The sequence below is a fragment of the Aedes albopictus genome, chromosome 2, assembly GCF_035046485.1.
Source record: "Aedes albopictus strain Foshan chromosome 2, AalbF5, whole genome shotgun sequence".
NCBI classification, from domain to species: Eukaryota; Metazoa; Arthropoda; class Insecta; order Diptera; family Culicidae; genus Aedes; species Aedes albopictus.
The window spans coordinates 299,051,932-299,070,699 of NC_085137.1; the positions used below are offsets into that span (position 1 = coordinate 299,051,932).

Sequence of the window (18,768 nt, forward strand, 5' to 3'; positions counted from 1 at the left end):
TGATCGTTAAAAGCGGGGTCGATGGAAATTTCGCAAGTGTTACGTCTGTTTGTCTGTGAAGGTAGGGTAAACCGACCAGAAAGTGGGTACCAAAACGCGCCGTACCAAAAATGATGTTGGGTGGAGCGGCGATGTATTGTGGGTTTAGCACTAAATTGATTTCCGAAAAAAGTTCACTGACTTCCACTGCCTTTCCTGTGCGTTAAAGATAACGTCGGAAGTATAGTGCGCTGTACAGTAAATTCTATACAGCGCACTACTTCCGACGTAATGTTTAACGTATAGGAAAGGCAGCGGAAGTCAATGAAGTTTTTTCGGAAACCAATTTAGTGCTAACGCCACAATACCGAGTTTTACAGCCGTGTCACCCCACTGGAATTAAGCAATCAAAACAAAACATTGGACGCCATGTTGAATTGAATGCTGGGTAGATGATTCTGGCTCTTCGTCATCCCCCTGACCTAAATAAATATTTCTGGAGCTCGATTTGAAAAAAGACACGGACACGTTTAATGCTTCCAGTGAGCTATTTGCTCTTTGAAGGAAGCACGACACTAGACAACGGACTAGCATGCAACGCCCAGTGGCACAGCCGAAAACTTTTCCTGACAGCTGCGGCGGGAATCGAACCCGCGCTCCTTAGCACGATGCGACTAAAGGCTTTGTGACCTTAGCCGCACGACCACGAAGCCACAAAGGTCGTATGTGCTTTTGTCGATTAAAATTTCGATCAGTTGGATTCGCTTATTATAGCAAAAACCGTTGAAATTGAACAAAGTTGATACATACAGCAGAATCATCACAAAACAGGCTTTCCGTTCCATCATTAAAAGTCTTCAAAATATATATCTTCCATATTGCTACAACAACTTAAATAAACTGATCGAATTTTATATCGAAAAATGTACATACGACCTATTCAAATCGAGCTCCAGATTTTCTCTGCATCGAGCGAATCAAACTGCTCGATTTAAGAATTTTGTAATGCGCCGATGTCGGCTCAGGGATCTACTCGCAGAAAGCTGTCAAATCGATGCGTCTCCGACGGACGACTCCGTTCAATGTTCTAAATTTCACCAGGTTAGGCCCATCGGGCAAAGTGGTGTTTGTGATATGAAAATTTTGAAGTAGTAGTCGTGTCATGTCAACTTCGGCAAGCCGAAATCGCACGAAGTTGCCGAAGGTGACGTCACGTTCCAGAAGCTGCGAACAAATTTTCTGGCGAACGTGACGTCGCGATCAGCTGATCGGTTTGTTTACATATTTTTATCGACAAATACAGGCAAACATATACGTTCACCCGGACCTGTAAATAATTGACATCGGACTCCGTTCCATCGGTTTCATCGCACCATCATCTGGTAGACAGAGACAGGTCTCCCCCGTACGTAAACAGAAAGTTCACCAAAAACGTAAAGATCTTTTTGTTGTAAAAATAAACTAACTTAATTAATGATAAACTTAATTGTTTAGATATAAGTGAAATCAATTGCCTCTCGTAGTCAATGTGATAATATAGAGTCAATAAGTTTGCAATCCAAAATAGTGTGATTCTCTAGTGTTCTAAATTTAGGAATTCAAAATGATCGATCCGAATTTCATCGAAATAAATGAAATCAAAGGATTTGTTACATTTTTGCAAAGCGTAAGTATTTTATACGATAAAGCAACAGTGCATTCGCTGCATCAAACCAGTTTCACCAAAACTAAAGCAACACGATTGCAGAAACAAACCTACAAGCAAGGTCAAGGGAAAAGTTTAATGAGCCTCCCTCCCTATGTTTTGCAAGCAAAATGTTCCGATGCGGCATTCTCGCTACAGGGAAAGCGAGAAAAGCTGAATCGTTAATCTATATTTTGTTCTCCCGTGTGTTCACACAATTCCCAGATTGACTGGTATGATCCCTGGCTGATCGGGTTGATCGCGTTCCATGTCTGCATTACATCGACCGCACTGCTGACCCGGAATTGTGGCAACTTTCAAGTCTTCCTGTTTTTTGTGTTATGTGAGTGATTTTTTCGTACAAGTAGAATATTTTTTTTTTTACAAACAACTTACTTTTGCCTCCATTTTCAGTATTGATGGTGTACTTCTCCGAAAGTATAAATGAATACGCTGCCGTGAATTGGAGAATTTTCTCAAAGCAACAATATTTCGACGACAAAGGCCTATTTGTATCGATAGTATTTTCCGTGCCGATATTGCTGAACTGCATGCTTATGGTGGTAAGTTTGTTGAACCTTTTTTAAGTAGTTTCACCAGGGTTAAATTTATCAGATCTAATGTGTAATACACGGGATAACATATTTTGACTAAGTGCAAACATCTGTTTTGAGTGGGTTATTGATGGGCCTAGTTCGTGATGAATTAAAGGCGACCAGGATGGCAGATGCGAAAACATCTTAACGCAGTTAAATATTGGGCATTTCCCACCCCACTAGACCCAGCAGTTAGTTTAAGTGCGGGATCGTGAATAAATCTACGCTTTCGCATCGAATCGTGTCGGTGCTCTACATGTCGGTCCTTTTCTTATCTCGATATCCCCATCTCCATTTCCTAAATTTTGATTTAACGCTGTTGAGGGTGTTAGGTTCCTGAGTGCAAACTTTTTAAAGGGTGATAGAGGACCATAAATGGCGAAAAAAATTGTTCTAAGCATATGGTCAAATCTCAACCGTTACGTACAGTGTCGGACAAAACAATAAGACCACCATCCATTTTTCATACAAAATGGTCAAGTTTGACGATGTGATACTAGGTTTCTAGTGAACCGATTTGGCTGAAATTTTGACAGCCGCAATGAAGTTACGTGAATTTAGATTTGTATTTAATTGATTAAGTTCTGTTCACTACATCAAAAGTTATGGATATACGAAACGACAAAATAATAGGACCACTTTCAGATTGTCATTACCAAAGGATGTATGAGAGTAAGGGTAGTCTATAGATAGTAGAGTAAACATAGATCCGCGGACATCGCTGAGTGAAATGGTTCAAGCACAGAGAACAGACATTTAAGCTCGAACAAAAATACGTCAAAATCGTGTGTAAAGGATTTAAGTGTACCTCAACGCCACCAACGGAGACTGCCCCACATAAAAAGTCGATTTGACACCACGATGGCAGTGTTCATCGTTAAAATACACTAGCCCACAAAGCGACACGAGCGCTAAACGGCCAAAAACGGCGAGCACTGGAAACAAATTTGACAACACAACAATGTAAGTGATGGGACGCTAGCGCCGCATAACGGGGGCATAACCACATACTCTGAAATGACCGTTACAAAGTTTTACACAAGGCAGAAAGCGAAGATAGACGTCTGTTCTCTGTGGTTCAAGCGTGTGAATAGTATTTTTCAAGAGTGCGACGGATGAATATGACGTCATGCGCTCCATTGGTGTTGTTGGAATCATGACGTCATGCTCGTTTGGATACAGGTTTTGACAGTTCGTTTGGATACAACGGATTCATCATCACGGATCTATGTTTACTCTACTATCTATAGGGTAGTCGGGATAATTTGGCCAATGGGGCAATTTGATCACTGTGGTGATAGGTCTGTAACCAATCTATGGTAAAGCTCTGTAAGCATACGAAGAAGAATAATAAAAGTAGCTAATTAGTGAAGCGGTCTCGTGTTTGATCTAGCGTGCTTTCCCTATCACAAATTGGCGACAGGATTGGATTTTTTTTAACGTTTTTCGGTGATTATTTGTGCGTTAGTACCCAAGGAATAACTACGGTAAGTAATCACATCAATAAAAGTGATTATTGAAAAGAAAAGGCAAAATAAACATTCGGCATCAAACCGCAATGGGAGTGGAAAAAAGCTCACATCTCGATTCTTACCACGATTCATTTACAGGAGTGTGTGTGAGAGGTGGCCTGCGTCTAGAAAGCAGAGAGGAAAGCTCGATGAGAAAACCGCACCTCAGACCTCACCAGTGAGTTGCGCGTTGGTCTGTGTCTAGTAAACAGAAGAGTCCAAGTGATAAAGCTCTGTGTCTTGTAAACAGAAAGGTCCGCGTCACGATAGCGGTAGAAAAAAAACAAGTGGTGGATACGGACACGGCGTCCGTCTAGAATTGGCTCTGTGTCAAGAGAACAGAAAGAACGTATAGTTGAAGCGGAATTTTTCGAGTCATATACGCTGCGGCTGGTAAGCAAAAAAAAAAGAGATTTGTTTTGTTGGGTGAACTAATTTGAAGGAGGGTAATTTCAGATCGGTGAGACAGGCTCGTGAGTCGACAGAATACTCACCCACGAGAGAAATACTGCTGTTTGCGATGGACGAAAACCGGTTGCTTTCTAAGCTACCTCCGTTTTCAGTCGTGGGAGTCCCCTTGACGGACCGCAGGAATAAATGGATTACGTGGAAGCGAGGGTTTGAAATCTGTCTGCGTGCTGCCAAAATAGAAGATGGAACCGAAAAGAAAGATATGCTTCTGGCGTGCGGGTCGTTTGAGCTCCAAGAGATATTTTTCAGCATACCGGGAGCAGACGTGGCTGTGGATGCTGAGAACGAGATTGATCCCTACATGGTGGCAATGAAAAAGTTGGACGACTATTTCGCCCCCCAACGTCACGAAGCCCACGAACGTTTCCTGTTTTGGTCGATGAAACCGGAGCCGGAAGAAACATTGGAAAAGTTCCTTATGCGGGTACAGGCTCATGGAACAAAATGCAACTTTGGAAGAACGGCGTCGGAGAGCTCTGGTATTGCGATTGTTGACAAGATGCTCCAATTCGTACCAAATCAATTGCGTGCGAAATTGCTTCAGGAGAAAGATCTTACCCTGGAGGAGCTTGTTAAGCAAGTAAATGCGTATGAAACGTCACGAGTAGCCAGTGATCAGATGAGCGGAAGAGGTGTTCAGATGCAACCAAGTAGGCCAATGATGGACAACGTGCAGTTTGTAGCGGCATCCTGCAAATTCTGTGCCCGATCGCACGGGCATCAGCCTTGCCCAGCTCGTGATAAGACATGTGCGAAATGCGGCAAGCGGGGTCACTTTGCCGTGGCTTGCTATTCTTCCCCAGTGTACGCATCATCAAGCAGACAAATGCACAGCAATAAACCAAGCAGAAACCCTTCTCTAAAACGACCATATGAAGCAACAGTTCCCGCTGGTTCTGGTCCAGTGGCGAAAAAGAAAGCCATGCAATTCGCTCGGAAGATACACGCCATCGAGGGCGAGAACGAAGAGGAGAGTTTCGAACTTGTTGGGATGGTGACTTCCGGTAACGATTCAGATGAACTGATTTGGGCAAAAGTCGGCGGTGTGCTGATAGAAATGCAGATTGACTCGGGCGTCCAGTCTAACATCATTGACGACCGTACGTGGGAATCGATGACGAAGAACGGAGTCGGCATTATTGGAGATGTTCGGGAGTCGGATCGAAGGTATGAATTTAATTTTTATTTTGATTGGTTAGCAGATTTTCAGCCAGAAAAGGCTGATTAATCTCCAGTTTTGTAGGTATTGGAACTTGTAAATAAGTAGGTTAATTTTCTATATAGGTTCAAAGCTTATGCTCAAGCAGATTGCCTGAAAGTAATCGCTATGTTTGATGCAGAAATAATCATCCCGGACGGGGACAAACAACTAAAAGCAATCTCACGGTTTTATGTCGTGGAAAACGGACCACAGCCACTTCTAGGTAAGACAACAGCGAAGCAATTAGGTGTTTTGCTTGTCGGATTACCCAGCCAGCGAGAATCGGTTCATCACGTAGAAGCTTGCCGGGCATTCCCTTGCATCCGTGGAGTGAAAATTCGTATCCCCATAGATAAGTCGGTAGAACCCGTTGCCCAGCGTCTCCGACGGTTGCCTTTACCGATGTTGGACAAGGTAGACGAGAAGTTAAATGAATTGCTTTCCAAGGACATCATCGAAAAGGTGTCTGAACCAAGCCGCTGGGTGTCACCGATGGTCATAGTGGTCAAAGACAGTGGAGATATCCGGCTCTGTATTGACATGCGTCAGTTGAACAGGGCAATACTCCGTGAGACACACCCGTTGCCAACGATCGAGGACATACGATGGAGGTTGAATGGGGCAAAGTATTTCTCCCGACTCGATATTAAGGATGCCTTTCATCAACTCCAGCTCGACGATGAGAGTAAGCATCTGACGACTTTCATAACCCACCGCGGACTTTTTCGATACAAGCGTCTAGTCTTCGGCATTTCGTGTGCACCGGAGATGTTCCAGAAGATTCTCGAACAGATTCTGGCAGATTGTGAGGACACGGTGAACTTTATCGATGATATTATTGTCACAGGTAGGTCTGAAGCAGAACATGACGCGGCTCTTCAGAAAGTTCTCAAGAAACTCGGTGAATACGGGATTCTTCAATTTCAATTTTTCAATTTCAATTTATTTATTCGATTTCAACTTAAACAATAGTGTACACTTATACAATTACATTTGCAGAGATTTGGTTCTCCTTTCAAGCTGCGAATTATCAGTTCTAATTTAATAGGAATGCAATGTTTGTGAATAGTATTTGGGCAATGTAGGGAAAACTAACTAACAAAAAAACCCTAGATCTGAAAGTCTTAATCTAATATCACAGCGGCTATGTTAGAAGGTCTTCAATTAGAGGATTCAAGGACAACTGGCACGAATTAGAAAATTTACTAGTGCTTCTTCTGATGCACTCCTCAACAGTTTCCACTTTCGTGACATGGTGAAGTTGCTCCGTTGGGTACCATGGGTTCAAGTTATGTATCATCTTAAGGAGTTTGTTCTGCTTAACTTGAACGCGCCTACGATGAGACTTTGCACAGTCCCCCCATACTGGAGAACCGTAGAGCATAATCGGACGCAATATGCACTTGAAAACTAACATTTTGTTTCTCACGTGCAACTTGGATCGACGATTTATAAGCGAGTACAAGGACCGAGTCGCTCTGTCCACTTTGCTTATCGCGTTATTTATGTGTTTTCCGAAAGTAAGTTTGGAATCGAATAGCACTCCAAGATAATTGGCATCGTCCACCCAAGTAGATGGAATTCCATTGGTTGAAACCACTGATCTGGGCAGATTTCGTGCTGCTCTTTTCTTCGTGAAGAATATAGTTTGGGTCTTGGCGGGGTTGATTTTAATTCTCCACTTCCGCTGGAACTCCTCCAGACTGTTTTGGGCATGCTGAAGTTTCGTCACCACGATTGCAGGGTCCTTATCGGCTGCTAGGAAGGCCGTGTCATCCGCGAAGAAGGCATACACCACTCCGTCAACCTTAAGAATATCAGCCGTGAATATATTATACAAGGTAGGACTAAGAACCGAGCCTTGAGGAAGCCCAAAAGGAATGCGATAGGTGCTGGACTTCGAGCCATTGATTACAACTTCAAACGATCGAGCGGACAGGAACGATTGGATTATTTTTGTTATGTACATAGGGCAGTTTACTTGATTCAGTTTGAAGACTACAGCTTGCTGCCAGACTGAATCGTAGGCTTTCTCGACGTCTAACAGGACCATACCGGTAGACTTACCAGCAGAGAAATTACGCTTGATCTCCTGTTTGATGCGTACCAGTTGATGAATTGGCGAGTGTCCTTTCTTGAAACCAAATTGTTCGTGAGGGATGATGACTTCGGTTTCCAGATGACGGTTCAATCTGGACAGGATAACCCTCTCGAGAATCTTGCTGATACTGCTTAACAAGCTGATCGGACGGTAGTTTCCAGGACAGGTGATGTTCTTATTTGCTTTTGGGATAGCTATTACGGATGCGTGCTTCCATTTGGCTGGAAAGTATGACAGTTTCAGGCATGCGTTGAATATTTTAGTAAGGAAAACAATTCCCTTATTCGGAAGATGTTTCAGAAGCACATTTCTGATGCCATCAAGGCCCGGGGACTTTTTGGATTTCATTGCACTGATAATTGTTTTTACTTCTTTAGGTTTAACGAATGCAGTAGGCTGAACTACGCAATCCGCTTCGGCTACCCTTAGAGCTGCTTCATTTACTGCTGTAGTCGTTGCGACATCGCCAGCGAGAGGATTGTTGTGTGCTGCAGCGAAGGACCTTGCAAAAGTTTCGGCTTTTTCCGTGGAAGTGACAATTAGCCTGCCATCCACCCTAAGAGGGGGACTCTGCTTCACTTTGTTGCGGAGATTTTTGCTAAGTCTCCAGAATTGATTGCACCCCTTATCCAGGTTTTTCAGCATATCACCAAAGTTTTTAAACCGGTGCTCGGAACACTTTTCCCGAATGGTGACATTGAGTTCAGACACTATTGTGCCTAACATAGGATCCCGTGTGCGCAGATACTGACGCCTTCGTAGGTTCCTCAGACGGATGAGCAGCTTGATGGATTCGGGAAATGCAGCTTTTTTATGGTCAACAGCAACCAATGGAACACAAACTTCTTCAGCACGTACCACGATGTCTTCAAAGAGAGAGATGGCTTCGTCAACTTTCTCGCGATCAGACAAATTGGTAACTAACGGAGAGTTGAGGTCGATGCGTTCGTTGATTGTTCTGACAAAGAGATTCCAGTTAGCACGGTTGTAACAGCGGAAGGTATGGCCTCTTGCTGTGGCAGGGACGGTGATGTTGATACTAAATGTAATCGGAAGATGGTCAGACGAGAGATCGGTGTGGACTTCCGGGACTGACATTTGGATCACGTTGTTTGACAGGGTAAGATCTAAGGTGGACGACCTTCCTCTTCCAGGTGGGTAGCGGGTCGGTGCATCAGGGTGGTGGATGTAGAAGTTTGACGACTCCTACTCCTGGACGAGAATTTTTCCCGCTTTGTTCGAGGTTGCACAGTTCCACATGGTGTGACGAGAATTGAAATCCCCCACAGTGAAGAATGGTACTGCAAAGCTGGTCAACGTTCGGATATCGCGTCGAAAATGTTGCAGATCAGCTCTTTTATTGGACCCAGGATAGTATGCTGCTACGATGTTGACTGGTGTTGAGGCGGATACAACGGAGATTCCGACAGCCTCAACAATCGATGTGGAGAGCTCGAGCTGGCTAAACGCGATGTTCCTCCTTACAAAGATAGCAACTCCACCACCACGGTCTGCGTCAGTGTGCTGGCGATCTAACCGAACTGTCGTGTAGTTTGGGCTATAAATAGAGTTGTGGCTGCGTAGCCATGTTTCAGTAACCACAGCGACATCGATGTCATGGGACTCGGCAAAGTGAAAGAACTCTTCCGCTTTGTTATTTAAGGAACGACTGTTCCAATTCATCAGCTTGAGGATGTTACGGTTGGACATTGTAGACATATTTCAAAACGAGTTCAGATAAAGCTGAAAATTGCGCGGCCTTAGATTGGCAAGTTGAAAGCTTTGCAAAAAGTTCCTGGGCGAGCGACAGAAACTCCTGCACAGAAAACAAATCGGGTTCACCAGGCTGGTCTGCTGTCCTTACAGGTTGACTCCTGGTAACGCTTGCATACGACTGGACTTGGTTAGTGATTGCTGACAGAACTTCAGCAGGCCGTTCATGACAATTGAGATACTTCCGCTGGGGCGACTGCTGCTGCGGTTGTTGCACGCGGCCTGTGGGGCGGGCTGCCGGTTGGCGATTCTTCCTTTCCTCCAGTTTCTTCAGATACTGCATACGGGTGGGACACCCTTTAAAGTTGGCAGTATGGTTTTGACTGCAGTTAGCACACTTTATCTTCTCTTTCGTCATCGGGTTGTTGTCAGCTTTCGCAGGGAGATTACAGTCAATCGTGCGATGGAGTTCACCACATTTTACGCATTTTGCTTGCAAATTGCAGTGCCGCATACCGTGCCCGTACTGTTGGCATCTGAAGCATTGTACCGCATCATTCTTCTTCCGAGTGTAGAAGCGCCAGAAAACGATAACGTTGAACAGCGATTTGGTTTTCTGGAGCGCTTGTAATTTAACGGCACCCTTCGGAAATTGCAGCAAGTACGCAGCATAATCACCGGATCTGGATGATGATAGTAGTTTGATATCTGTTGGGGCGATATCGTTGATACTCAGTTCCGCTTCCACGTCCTGGATGTCGTACTTTGGGAGGCCAGAGAGGACAAATTTATCTGGCGATTCATCGCTCGTGCCGTGGGTGTAGAAGTAAACATTGCTCGCACGTAACTTTTCCACAGCAGCAGAAAAGTGAGGTTTTGATTTGATGGTGATCTGTATGCTTCCTCTACCTACGCGGAGAAGGTAGTCTTGTTTGTTTACGGTTGCGGTGGACAGGAGTTGATTTATTTCGGATACCGATTTGTCGTAGACATAAATCGGAGGACAGCGAATCTTCCGAGGAACGTCGCGGTTCGTTTGACCATTCGCTGGACCGGCATGGTCGCCGGGGGCGTTTGTGTCATCCATGATTTCGGTCAGAGACTCGAAGGAGTTACGGGTAGGCACGTTGAACAACATTGGTTGGGTCGTTGTAGATGTCTTCATGGTGGACGAATTTGTGGGGAGGGACGATTGCGATAAGGAATCGACCGGATGATCGAGATTACCGGAGATTTTCCGGTTCCGCTGCGGATCTTCAGGCACTACTAGTGAGCTCCCTAGCATATCATCAATTTGTTGTGATGAGGTTAGGCGCACTTTGGATTTTTCGTAATTTTTGCGGATCAAGATATTGGCTTTTCCGGACGGCCCAGCCTCCGAGGCCGAGCCGACCTCTGACTTCGCGAGGGATGTTTTTCCCAGTTTGAACGTATGAACCACAGTTTTCTGAAATTCAGATTACTATAGCGCTGCAGTTTGAGATACGTGTTTACTGTCTGGACACTGACAGCTAACTGATACGGGATTCTTCTGAATCAAGCGAAGTGTGCTTTCAAGCCCGACGAAATTGAATTTATTGGCCAGCGGTTTAACCAAAGTGGGATGATACCTTCTAAAACGAAAATTGAAGCAATTCAAACGTTTCGTCCACCCATAAGCTGTGAAGAAGTTCGTAGTTTCCTAGGACTCGTAAACTACGTGGGATCCTTTATTCCGAACTTAGCGACGATTTCCTTTCCGCTCCGTGAACTAATCAAGAGTAACTCGACCTTCATCTGGGAACGGGATCAGGAACTTGCATTCAACGAACTCATTCGGCTGGTTGGCAATATTGAGACACTTGCTCACTTCGATCCCCGACTTAAAACCAGGGTAGTGGCGGACGCGTCACCAGTGGGATTAGGGGCGGTGCTGCTTCAATTTCATGAAGGTCATCCCAAAGTCGTCGCTTATGCTAGCAAAAGCCTAACTAGTACGGAATGTAGATACGCGCAAACGGAAAAGGAATCCTTGGCTTTAGTTTGGGCTGTGGAGCGATTCCAGATTTATCTTTTCGGGATACGGTTTGAGCTTGAAACCGATCACAAACCCCTCGAATCGATCTTCACTCCGACTTCGTCTCCTTGTTTGCGTATTGAGCGCTGGGTCCTGCGGCTTCAAGCATTCAGCTATGACATCATCTATCGTAAGGGAAAGTTTAATATTGCAGACCCTCTATCGCGTCTGTCTCGTCCTGCAGAGATCGAAGAGTTCGATCCGGATTCCGATGTGTACATAAGAAATGTCGTGGAACATACAGCCGTCGACGTTCATGAAGTTGAGGTTGCTTCTTCGCACGATCCTGAAATACAAGCATTGAGGGAATGTTTAGAAAAGGGAATTTGGAACTACGCTAATGACCTGTTGAAACCTTATCAGGCGTTTCGATTGGAATTCGGCACAGTTGGAGATATGGTTGTTCGGGGTAGTAAGCTCGTTATACCTCGAAGCCTTAGGCAGAGACTGCTTGAACTGGGTCATGAAGGGCATCCCGGGCGAACAAAAATGCAACAACGTCTAAGAAGTACATGCTGGTGGCCAGGAATGGATGATTCAATTGTCCGGATGATCGATAAGTGCTCGGGATGTAGGTTGGTTAGCCAGCCGGACCGACCAGAACCCATGATGAGAAGAGCTCTTCCGGAGAAGCCGTGGGTGGACGTTGCGATCGACTTCCTTGGGCCACTTCCGTCGGGAGAATACTTGTTGGTGATTATCGACTATTTTAGTCGATATAAGGAGGTTGAGATCCTTCGGAAAATCACGGCAAGTGAGACAGCTGAGCGACTGGAAAAAATATTTGTGAGGCTTGGATATCCGAGAACCATTACTCTCGACAACGGTAGACAGTTTGTGAGTACATATTTCGACCAGTACTGCAAGCAACGTAGAATAATACTGAATAAGACGACCCCATACTGGCCACAAGAAAACGGCCTCGTGGAGCGCCAAAACCGGTCACTAGTAAAAAGGCTTAAAATTAGCCAAGCTTTAAATAGTGATTGGAAGGCCGATTTGAACACGTATCTTTCTATGTACTACGCTACGCCTCACAGCACAACGGGCAAAACCCCAAGCGAGCTGATGTTCGGCCGGACTATCCGGACTAAAATACCATCGCTTCAAGACGTCAGCACCGATGCTACACAGTGTTCTACGGACTACAATGATAGAGACCCACAGATGAAGGAGAAGGGAAGGATAACTGAGGACCAACAGCGGAAAGCGAAGCCTTCGGACATTGTTACGGGAGACAAGGTTCTGATGAAAAATGTCATTCCCGGTAACAAGCTTACCCCTACATTCAACCCCACTGTTATGACAGTTGTTGATAAACATGGGCCACGTGTAACGGTCCTGGATCAGGAATCCGGAAGGTCCTTTGACAGGAATTCAAGCCACTTGAAAAAGATAAATGATAGCAGAAACGGAACATCATCCAACGAGGCTACATCGGATATGCTGCAACAGGAAGACACGGGGCTTCAGGATCCGATTAATGAGCAGGACGGAAAACGGGTTGCTAGTCCGGAGCCCATAGTCGAGGCAGAGATAACAGGACGCAGCCGACCACAACGTGTAATCAAACGACCAAGCCGATTCATGCAGTGATTGATTGATGGAATATTTTGATTAACATTAAGTACTTGATGAATATATCCTTTTGTAATCTTTGAATACTATTATCTAAAACAGGGGGAGATGTGGTGATAGGTCTGTAACCAATCTATGGTAAAGCTCTGTAAGCATACGAAGAAGAATAATAAATGTAGCTAATTAGTGAAGCGGTCTCGTGTTTGATCTAGCGTGCTTTCCCTATCACAATCACCACTGGAAAATCGCCTGAAATCTAGTACCGTCGTGCGGGGCTACTTTTGAAACACGGGGCTACTTTGGACACTTTTGAATATGGATTTTTTGAATTTGAAATATGGTTCAAATCTGTTTGATGTCTTTGGGACTATTATGACGCAATATTTTCCCCTTCATTTGGTTGAAATTGTTTTTCAAACAAACTCTTTATTGCTTGTCAGGAGGCGAAAAAACATCGAATGAATCATAAAAATATACATAACGTATCAGAACATTTGCTCTGTTTGCATTGTTTCTGCAGTTCATAAATTTCAAAGGGTTGCTCAATTCGTGCAAGAAGTATCGACGTAGCATGTACAATCGAATATTTGTATGGATACACATTATAAATGACCGTTTCACCCAAATAAAGGATTGATGGCCCCCAGACAGCCTTTAAGTCTATATTAAAATATCACGCTGCTCATAATACCAAAGGTAGCACAGAACCACCTAAAAACGCATATATTTATTGAAATCATGTATGATATAGTATACAACAGTATTGGTACAAAGTAGTATTCTAAATAAACCCGGAATTTTAACTGCAGCTTTGTTTTAATTATGAATGTCCAAAGTAGCCCCCCTCTGGTTCTATATTATATGTCTCCGATTGATGTATGGACAACTTTTTTGTTTATTGATGGATTTAGTTCAAATTTTGCATGCATCCTACATACATACTCACAATTATTATGTGTAAAAATTGTGGAAATACATTCACTACTCTGGGAGTTATAATGTCATAAAGTTGAAAACCCGTTAAAAAGTGTATAAAGAAGCCCCGCACGACGGTAATTTTTGGAAATTCACCTAGGAGCTCTAATACTGGCCTGATATTGGAGCGATTGAAACATTAGAACGAAGCAATTTAGTCTTATAGTAAATTAGAAAAATAAAATTTAAAATTGTTGGCCAATTACCCCGACGAGGGTTGAACAAAAACACCTCATAAGACTTCTCTTGTTGAAATACCTTAGATAACTTTCAAATTAGTTTGTTTTATGTATACTTCAAGTTGATAATATATGATTCAATATCAAGCGAAGCATATTAAGTTTGTATTGTATTAGACGATATAAATTCTTCATTTAAAATAGGGTGCTCATATTGTGCATCCCAGCTTAATCACTCAGATGCTGATGATCTCAACCAGCCGTCGTTTATCGCGAAAAGATTGCGCCCCGTTTGATTTGTATACGGCGGCTGATTATCCATGACAGCTCCCACCCGGCGGCTGCAAAAACAGTTTTAGCCAAGGTGCACACCGTGTGTAAATCATACGTGCGCGGTCTGGCGCGATCTGATGCTGCGCGTTTCGAACGCAACTTGTTGAGAATCTAAGATAAGCGCGACAATATTACCCCGACGGTTCAAAATCGACGCAAAAACAACACTTTTTTCAAAAATAATTTTTTGGCATTTAAACACGATTAGACCACAGACAAACAGACGTAACACCTTGAAGAATTTTCATGGAAATTCATCGCCCAGTTCACACTACCATCACCTGGTGGCAAAGTTGCACGAATTACTGTGTTGTGCAATATCGTCAACAGAAAGCGCTAGTGAGAAACGTCAAACGCATAGAGAAACGATGCGCGCGCCTCTGGTTGTGAAAGCCATAACTATGAAAATTTGAAATGATCGTTAAAAGCGTGGTCGATGGAAATTTTACAAGTGTTACGTCTGTTTGTCTGTGATTAGACTATGATATTTTTATGCAACTAGTATAGTATTATCAGAAACATTCTGTCCATATGATGTGCGAGAGATTCAACGTTGTTTTCTGCATCTACAATCGACTTTTGCTTAAGGTGGCCAAATTACCCCGATGTACCCTATCTAATACTTGATGATTGATAAACAAGTACTAAAATTAAGGACGCTATTCAAACTTGGGGTCATTTTTGTTGAATTGACCATAAATAACCATCATAAAAATTTGGTGTTAGAATTTTGTCGCACCATATATCTGTAACTTTGAAAGTAGTGAACAGAATTCAATCAATTTAATACAAATCGGAATTCAAGGCTTCAAGTTCGCTGATCACCCCCTTAGACTTAATCGATTTCGCTCAAATTTTGCGTTGCGATATTCGCGGGTGTCATTTTGTAAATTTTGTAAACAGCCCTGTGCAACATTCCCTACGTAGAATCTCTCAATGTCATGAATCCTTTTTTATTTTCAGGGAAGCTGGCTATATCAATCAACCCAACTTATGGCTCGCCTCAAAACAGCTCAACTGCGACAACAAATTCGGCAATCTAACAGTCGTCAAAGGATAAAATCAGAAAAGGAACAATGAAAAACAACTGTAGCGATTCACTTGAATAAGGCAAAAGGAACCCTGTAGTAGATTAGGCTGTTTTACCACTTAAACAATAAGTGTAATATGAATAGTGTACAGAAAATCCTCGTTATTGGATCATATACCTATCGGATGTCGTATTATTTTTAATGTCATAGGGCAAAGTACTACCCAATACATCACTATTCAGAGATTGACTGTGAAGTGTTTAAATATTTGTCTCAGATTCAAACTTCTTTCTACCTTGATTTAGACGTAGTATTCATGTGTGTCATAGAGAAAGTTGAAATTATGCTGCAAAAGTATAGCAAATTATTTGACATATAAAATAACCGCACAGTTTATAAACCCTTAATAATTAGGCCGTTCCTTATTTTACAAAAAATGGAAATGTTATAAGTTCTTTGTTGGAAAATGATCGTTTGTTGTTCGTCAGAAATGATCGTGTCAAAATTTGAAGTCATCATCTCAAGGCAAAGTGGTCCCTCAAAGGGCCTAAAGTTGTCAAAAATTGTATGGGACTAATAAACAAGACATTTTTTTCGACGAAAAAAAATACGTTATTCTACTAAAACCGATGATTTTAGGACCCTGAAGGGCCAAAAAATGTGCTTAGAATGGCGATATCGAATAACATAAAATTATAGTGTTTTGAAAATTTTCTATGGATGTGTTTTTATGTTTTGAACAATTATTTTTTCATTAAAAAGCTGCGGAAAAGAGGTTTTTTAACATTAAGGCTCAACTCACAATTGGGTTTTTATGATTATGATTTTTTCAGATTTTTAGAGCTTTGTTTTGATACCTTAAACCGAGCCTAAAACCAATTTATAAAAAAATGTTTTTCAAATCACCTTTTGACAGCTGGGAAACTGTTTGACAGCTCCGCCCAGTACAACATCCGACGAGGGGTGATTCATCAAATCACTCCCGTACAAACCACAAATTGATTTTTAAATAGGTTCCCGGGCATGAAAATTTGGATTTCGGCTCAGTTTGGCATGCAGATTCAGAATATAAATAGAATTATCTCAACACCGCTAAAAAGCCAATTTATATGTATTGGTATATAAAAGCACCAACTGACTCAACAGAGAGTAAACAAATACTCCAGCACGCGGATGTGCAGATGAGGCAGGTTCGTTAATGCATTTCATTTGTCTCTTTCCCACCTTCAACTTGTTTATCACGCTGTGCATATGACACAAGAATTATGCACGCATACCTAGGCAATAATAAAGCCTTCAGTACACGCTTTGCCAAATGGCGACAAACATATCTGAATGTCCAATGTCCAATCTACAAAAGAGATGCTCTCTTTGTTCCGATTCTCTTTAAATTATTACGATGTTACAGTGGACAATTTGACAATTTGTGATGTGTAGATCTAAAAATGATTGTTTAGTCTACCTTCCGACGCAAGAAGTAAATCAAAATTTATAAATACCAGCACATTATGATCGAAAGAGAGGAGACTTAAAAAGAGCCTCTCATCTGCACTTAGGGTCTGTGTCAATTGGCGAATTAAAATTAATTTTTACTTAAACTTGACAGTTCTCCTAAGGAAATAATTATCGAACTGTCAAGTTTAAGTGAAAATTAATTTTATTTCGCCAATTGACACAGACCCTTAAGCTGCTAGTAGGGTCAAATATTTGTCCGAAAAGAAACCAATGCTCAAACATCTTGTTTGACTCGATCAAATTTTCATTAGTGTCAAACTGATGTTGTTTCTTGAGTTCTTTCCTTGTCAAATATTTGACCCTGTGTGCTACTAGCCTTAGGACCTATAGAAGTGTTCGGTCTGAAATGTGCAAATATTTGGCAAAAATCCTGGAGAGAGCTATTCCAGACACAAATGCATAAATGTTGAAAGTTAAATGGTTAAATCATTTTCTCAATTTATTGTTACATGATGTAACATGATGTTGAATAAACGTTTAAGAATCGTTTTTGTAGCAATTATAAAATCATATCTATAAATAGAAATATTGTCTATCCGGTTGGAATCAAGACCGACATTCAATCAAAAATTGCCATTTTCTTGGTCCACAAGTGTCGCAACTGTTTCGCATCTAGTGCGCTGTGTTGCTGACAACAACGGGAAGGATGCCCTGATAAAAAGTATCATAAAAATACGATAAATTGTATTGTTACAACACCATTTTTTCGAAAAATATTCACCATTAAACATATTGTAATTTACACAACACACTCACCATCACCCCTATTGTTCTATACCATTCGGCGAATGGTAAATGGCACTTTTACAATAAAAAATGGTGGTCGTTATGTATCTTAACCATAAAATTTTGAGAAAATTTTCATACACTTTTTCGCGAAAAACAATAGAATGTATTGTGTTTTTATGAGACATTTTTAGGGCAATTTTCAAAAGATAACAATATATCTTAATGTTTTTTCATTGTTCTTACAATACAAATACAATTAATTGAATGGCGTCAAATGAATCGTTGTTACAATAAAAATACAATAATATTTGTTGTTATTTGTAAGCAGTTTTCGCTTTTGAAAATCCATAGAATTTATATTTCCCGCTAACATTTATATCCAGCATTTACGAGCACTAACGTCCGCCAGAATGATATGCACATTTTATGATAAGAATCAAACACTCTGATGTCTGTCTGGTATGTATTGCTTGGCAGCTGTTGATAAGATCTATCTTCAATCTTTTCAAATAACTGCCAAATATCACAAGTCAGACCTCAGGTCGTATGATCCATACCATAAATCGTTCACAATTCATGTGGCCATTAGTATCTGTAAATGCTGGAGAAAAATGTTACCGAGAAATATGAATTCTTTGGTTTTTCAAAGGCGAAATCTGTTTACATAACAACAAATATTATTGCATGTTTATTTTAACATCGGTTCAATTGACCCCATTAAACTAATTGTATTTGTATTGTTATCAATGGTAGTTTACTATTTACTAGATTCCTTTAATTTATTGGAAAACATTAGAAAAATCATTGTTCATTTTTTTCTTGTCTTAACATCCTAACTTGGCTAAACCTGCTTCTCCGCTAGTTTTCTATAAGTACTTCCTCAGTTATTCATTGAGAACTTCCTCTGCCAACACGGCTTGACGTCTGTCAGTTTTAGCGAATAACATTCGATAACCGAAACATCTACTGTACTCAAATTTAAAACGAAAACTATAAAAAATATGTCAAGTGATTTTGTATTTGATTATACAAACATGATCCAAGCAACAATAATACTTCCCTGGGCTTGGTTTATATCTTCCAGGAAACATTGATTTTCGTCATATTACCATTGTG

The 18,768-nt window shown here is 41.8% G+C and overlaps 1 protein-coding gene across 1 annotated transcript; it reads left to right on the forward strand.

Annotated features, from left to right (window-relative positions):
- The first annotated feature begins 1,341 nt into the window (after window positions 1-1,341).
- On the forward strand, window positions 1,342-15,657 carry LOC109423804 (transmembrane protein 18). Its single transcript, XM_019698836.3, has 4 exons — window positions 1,342-1,645; window positions 1,889-2,006; window positions 2,078-2,226; window positions 15,341-15,657. The coding sequence occupies exons 1-4, from the start codon at window positions 1,583-1,585 to the stop codon at window positions 15,455-15,457; spliced, it is 447 nt and encodes a 148-aa protein (XP_019554381.1). The 5' UTR covers window positions 1,342-1,582; the 3' UTR covers window positions 15,458-15,657.
- Window positions 15,658-18,768: the final 3,111 nt, after the last annotated feature.

What these genes read in the sequence shown, in the direction of transcription:
- LOC109423804 (XM_019698836.3), top strand. Translation starts at nt 1,583, where the DNA reads ATGATCGATCCGAATTTCATCGAAATAAATGAAATCAAAGGATTTGTT. An exon ending in CTTCCTGTTTTTTGTGTTAT is followed by an intron (nt 2,007 to 2,077) that starts GTGAGTGATTTT and finishes CTCCATTTTCAG; the next exon opens with TATTGATGGTGTACTTCTCC. An exon ending in TGAACTGCATGCTTATGGTG is followed by an intron (nt 2,227 to 15,340) that starts GTAAGTTTGTTG and finishes TTTTATTTTCAG; the next exon opens with GGAAGCTGGCTATATCAATC.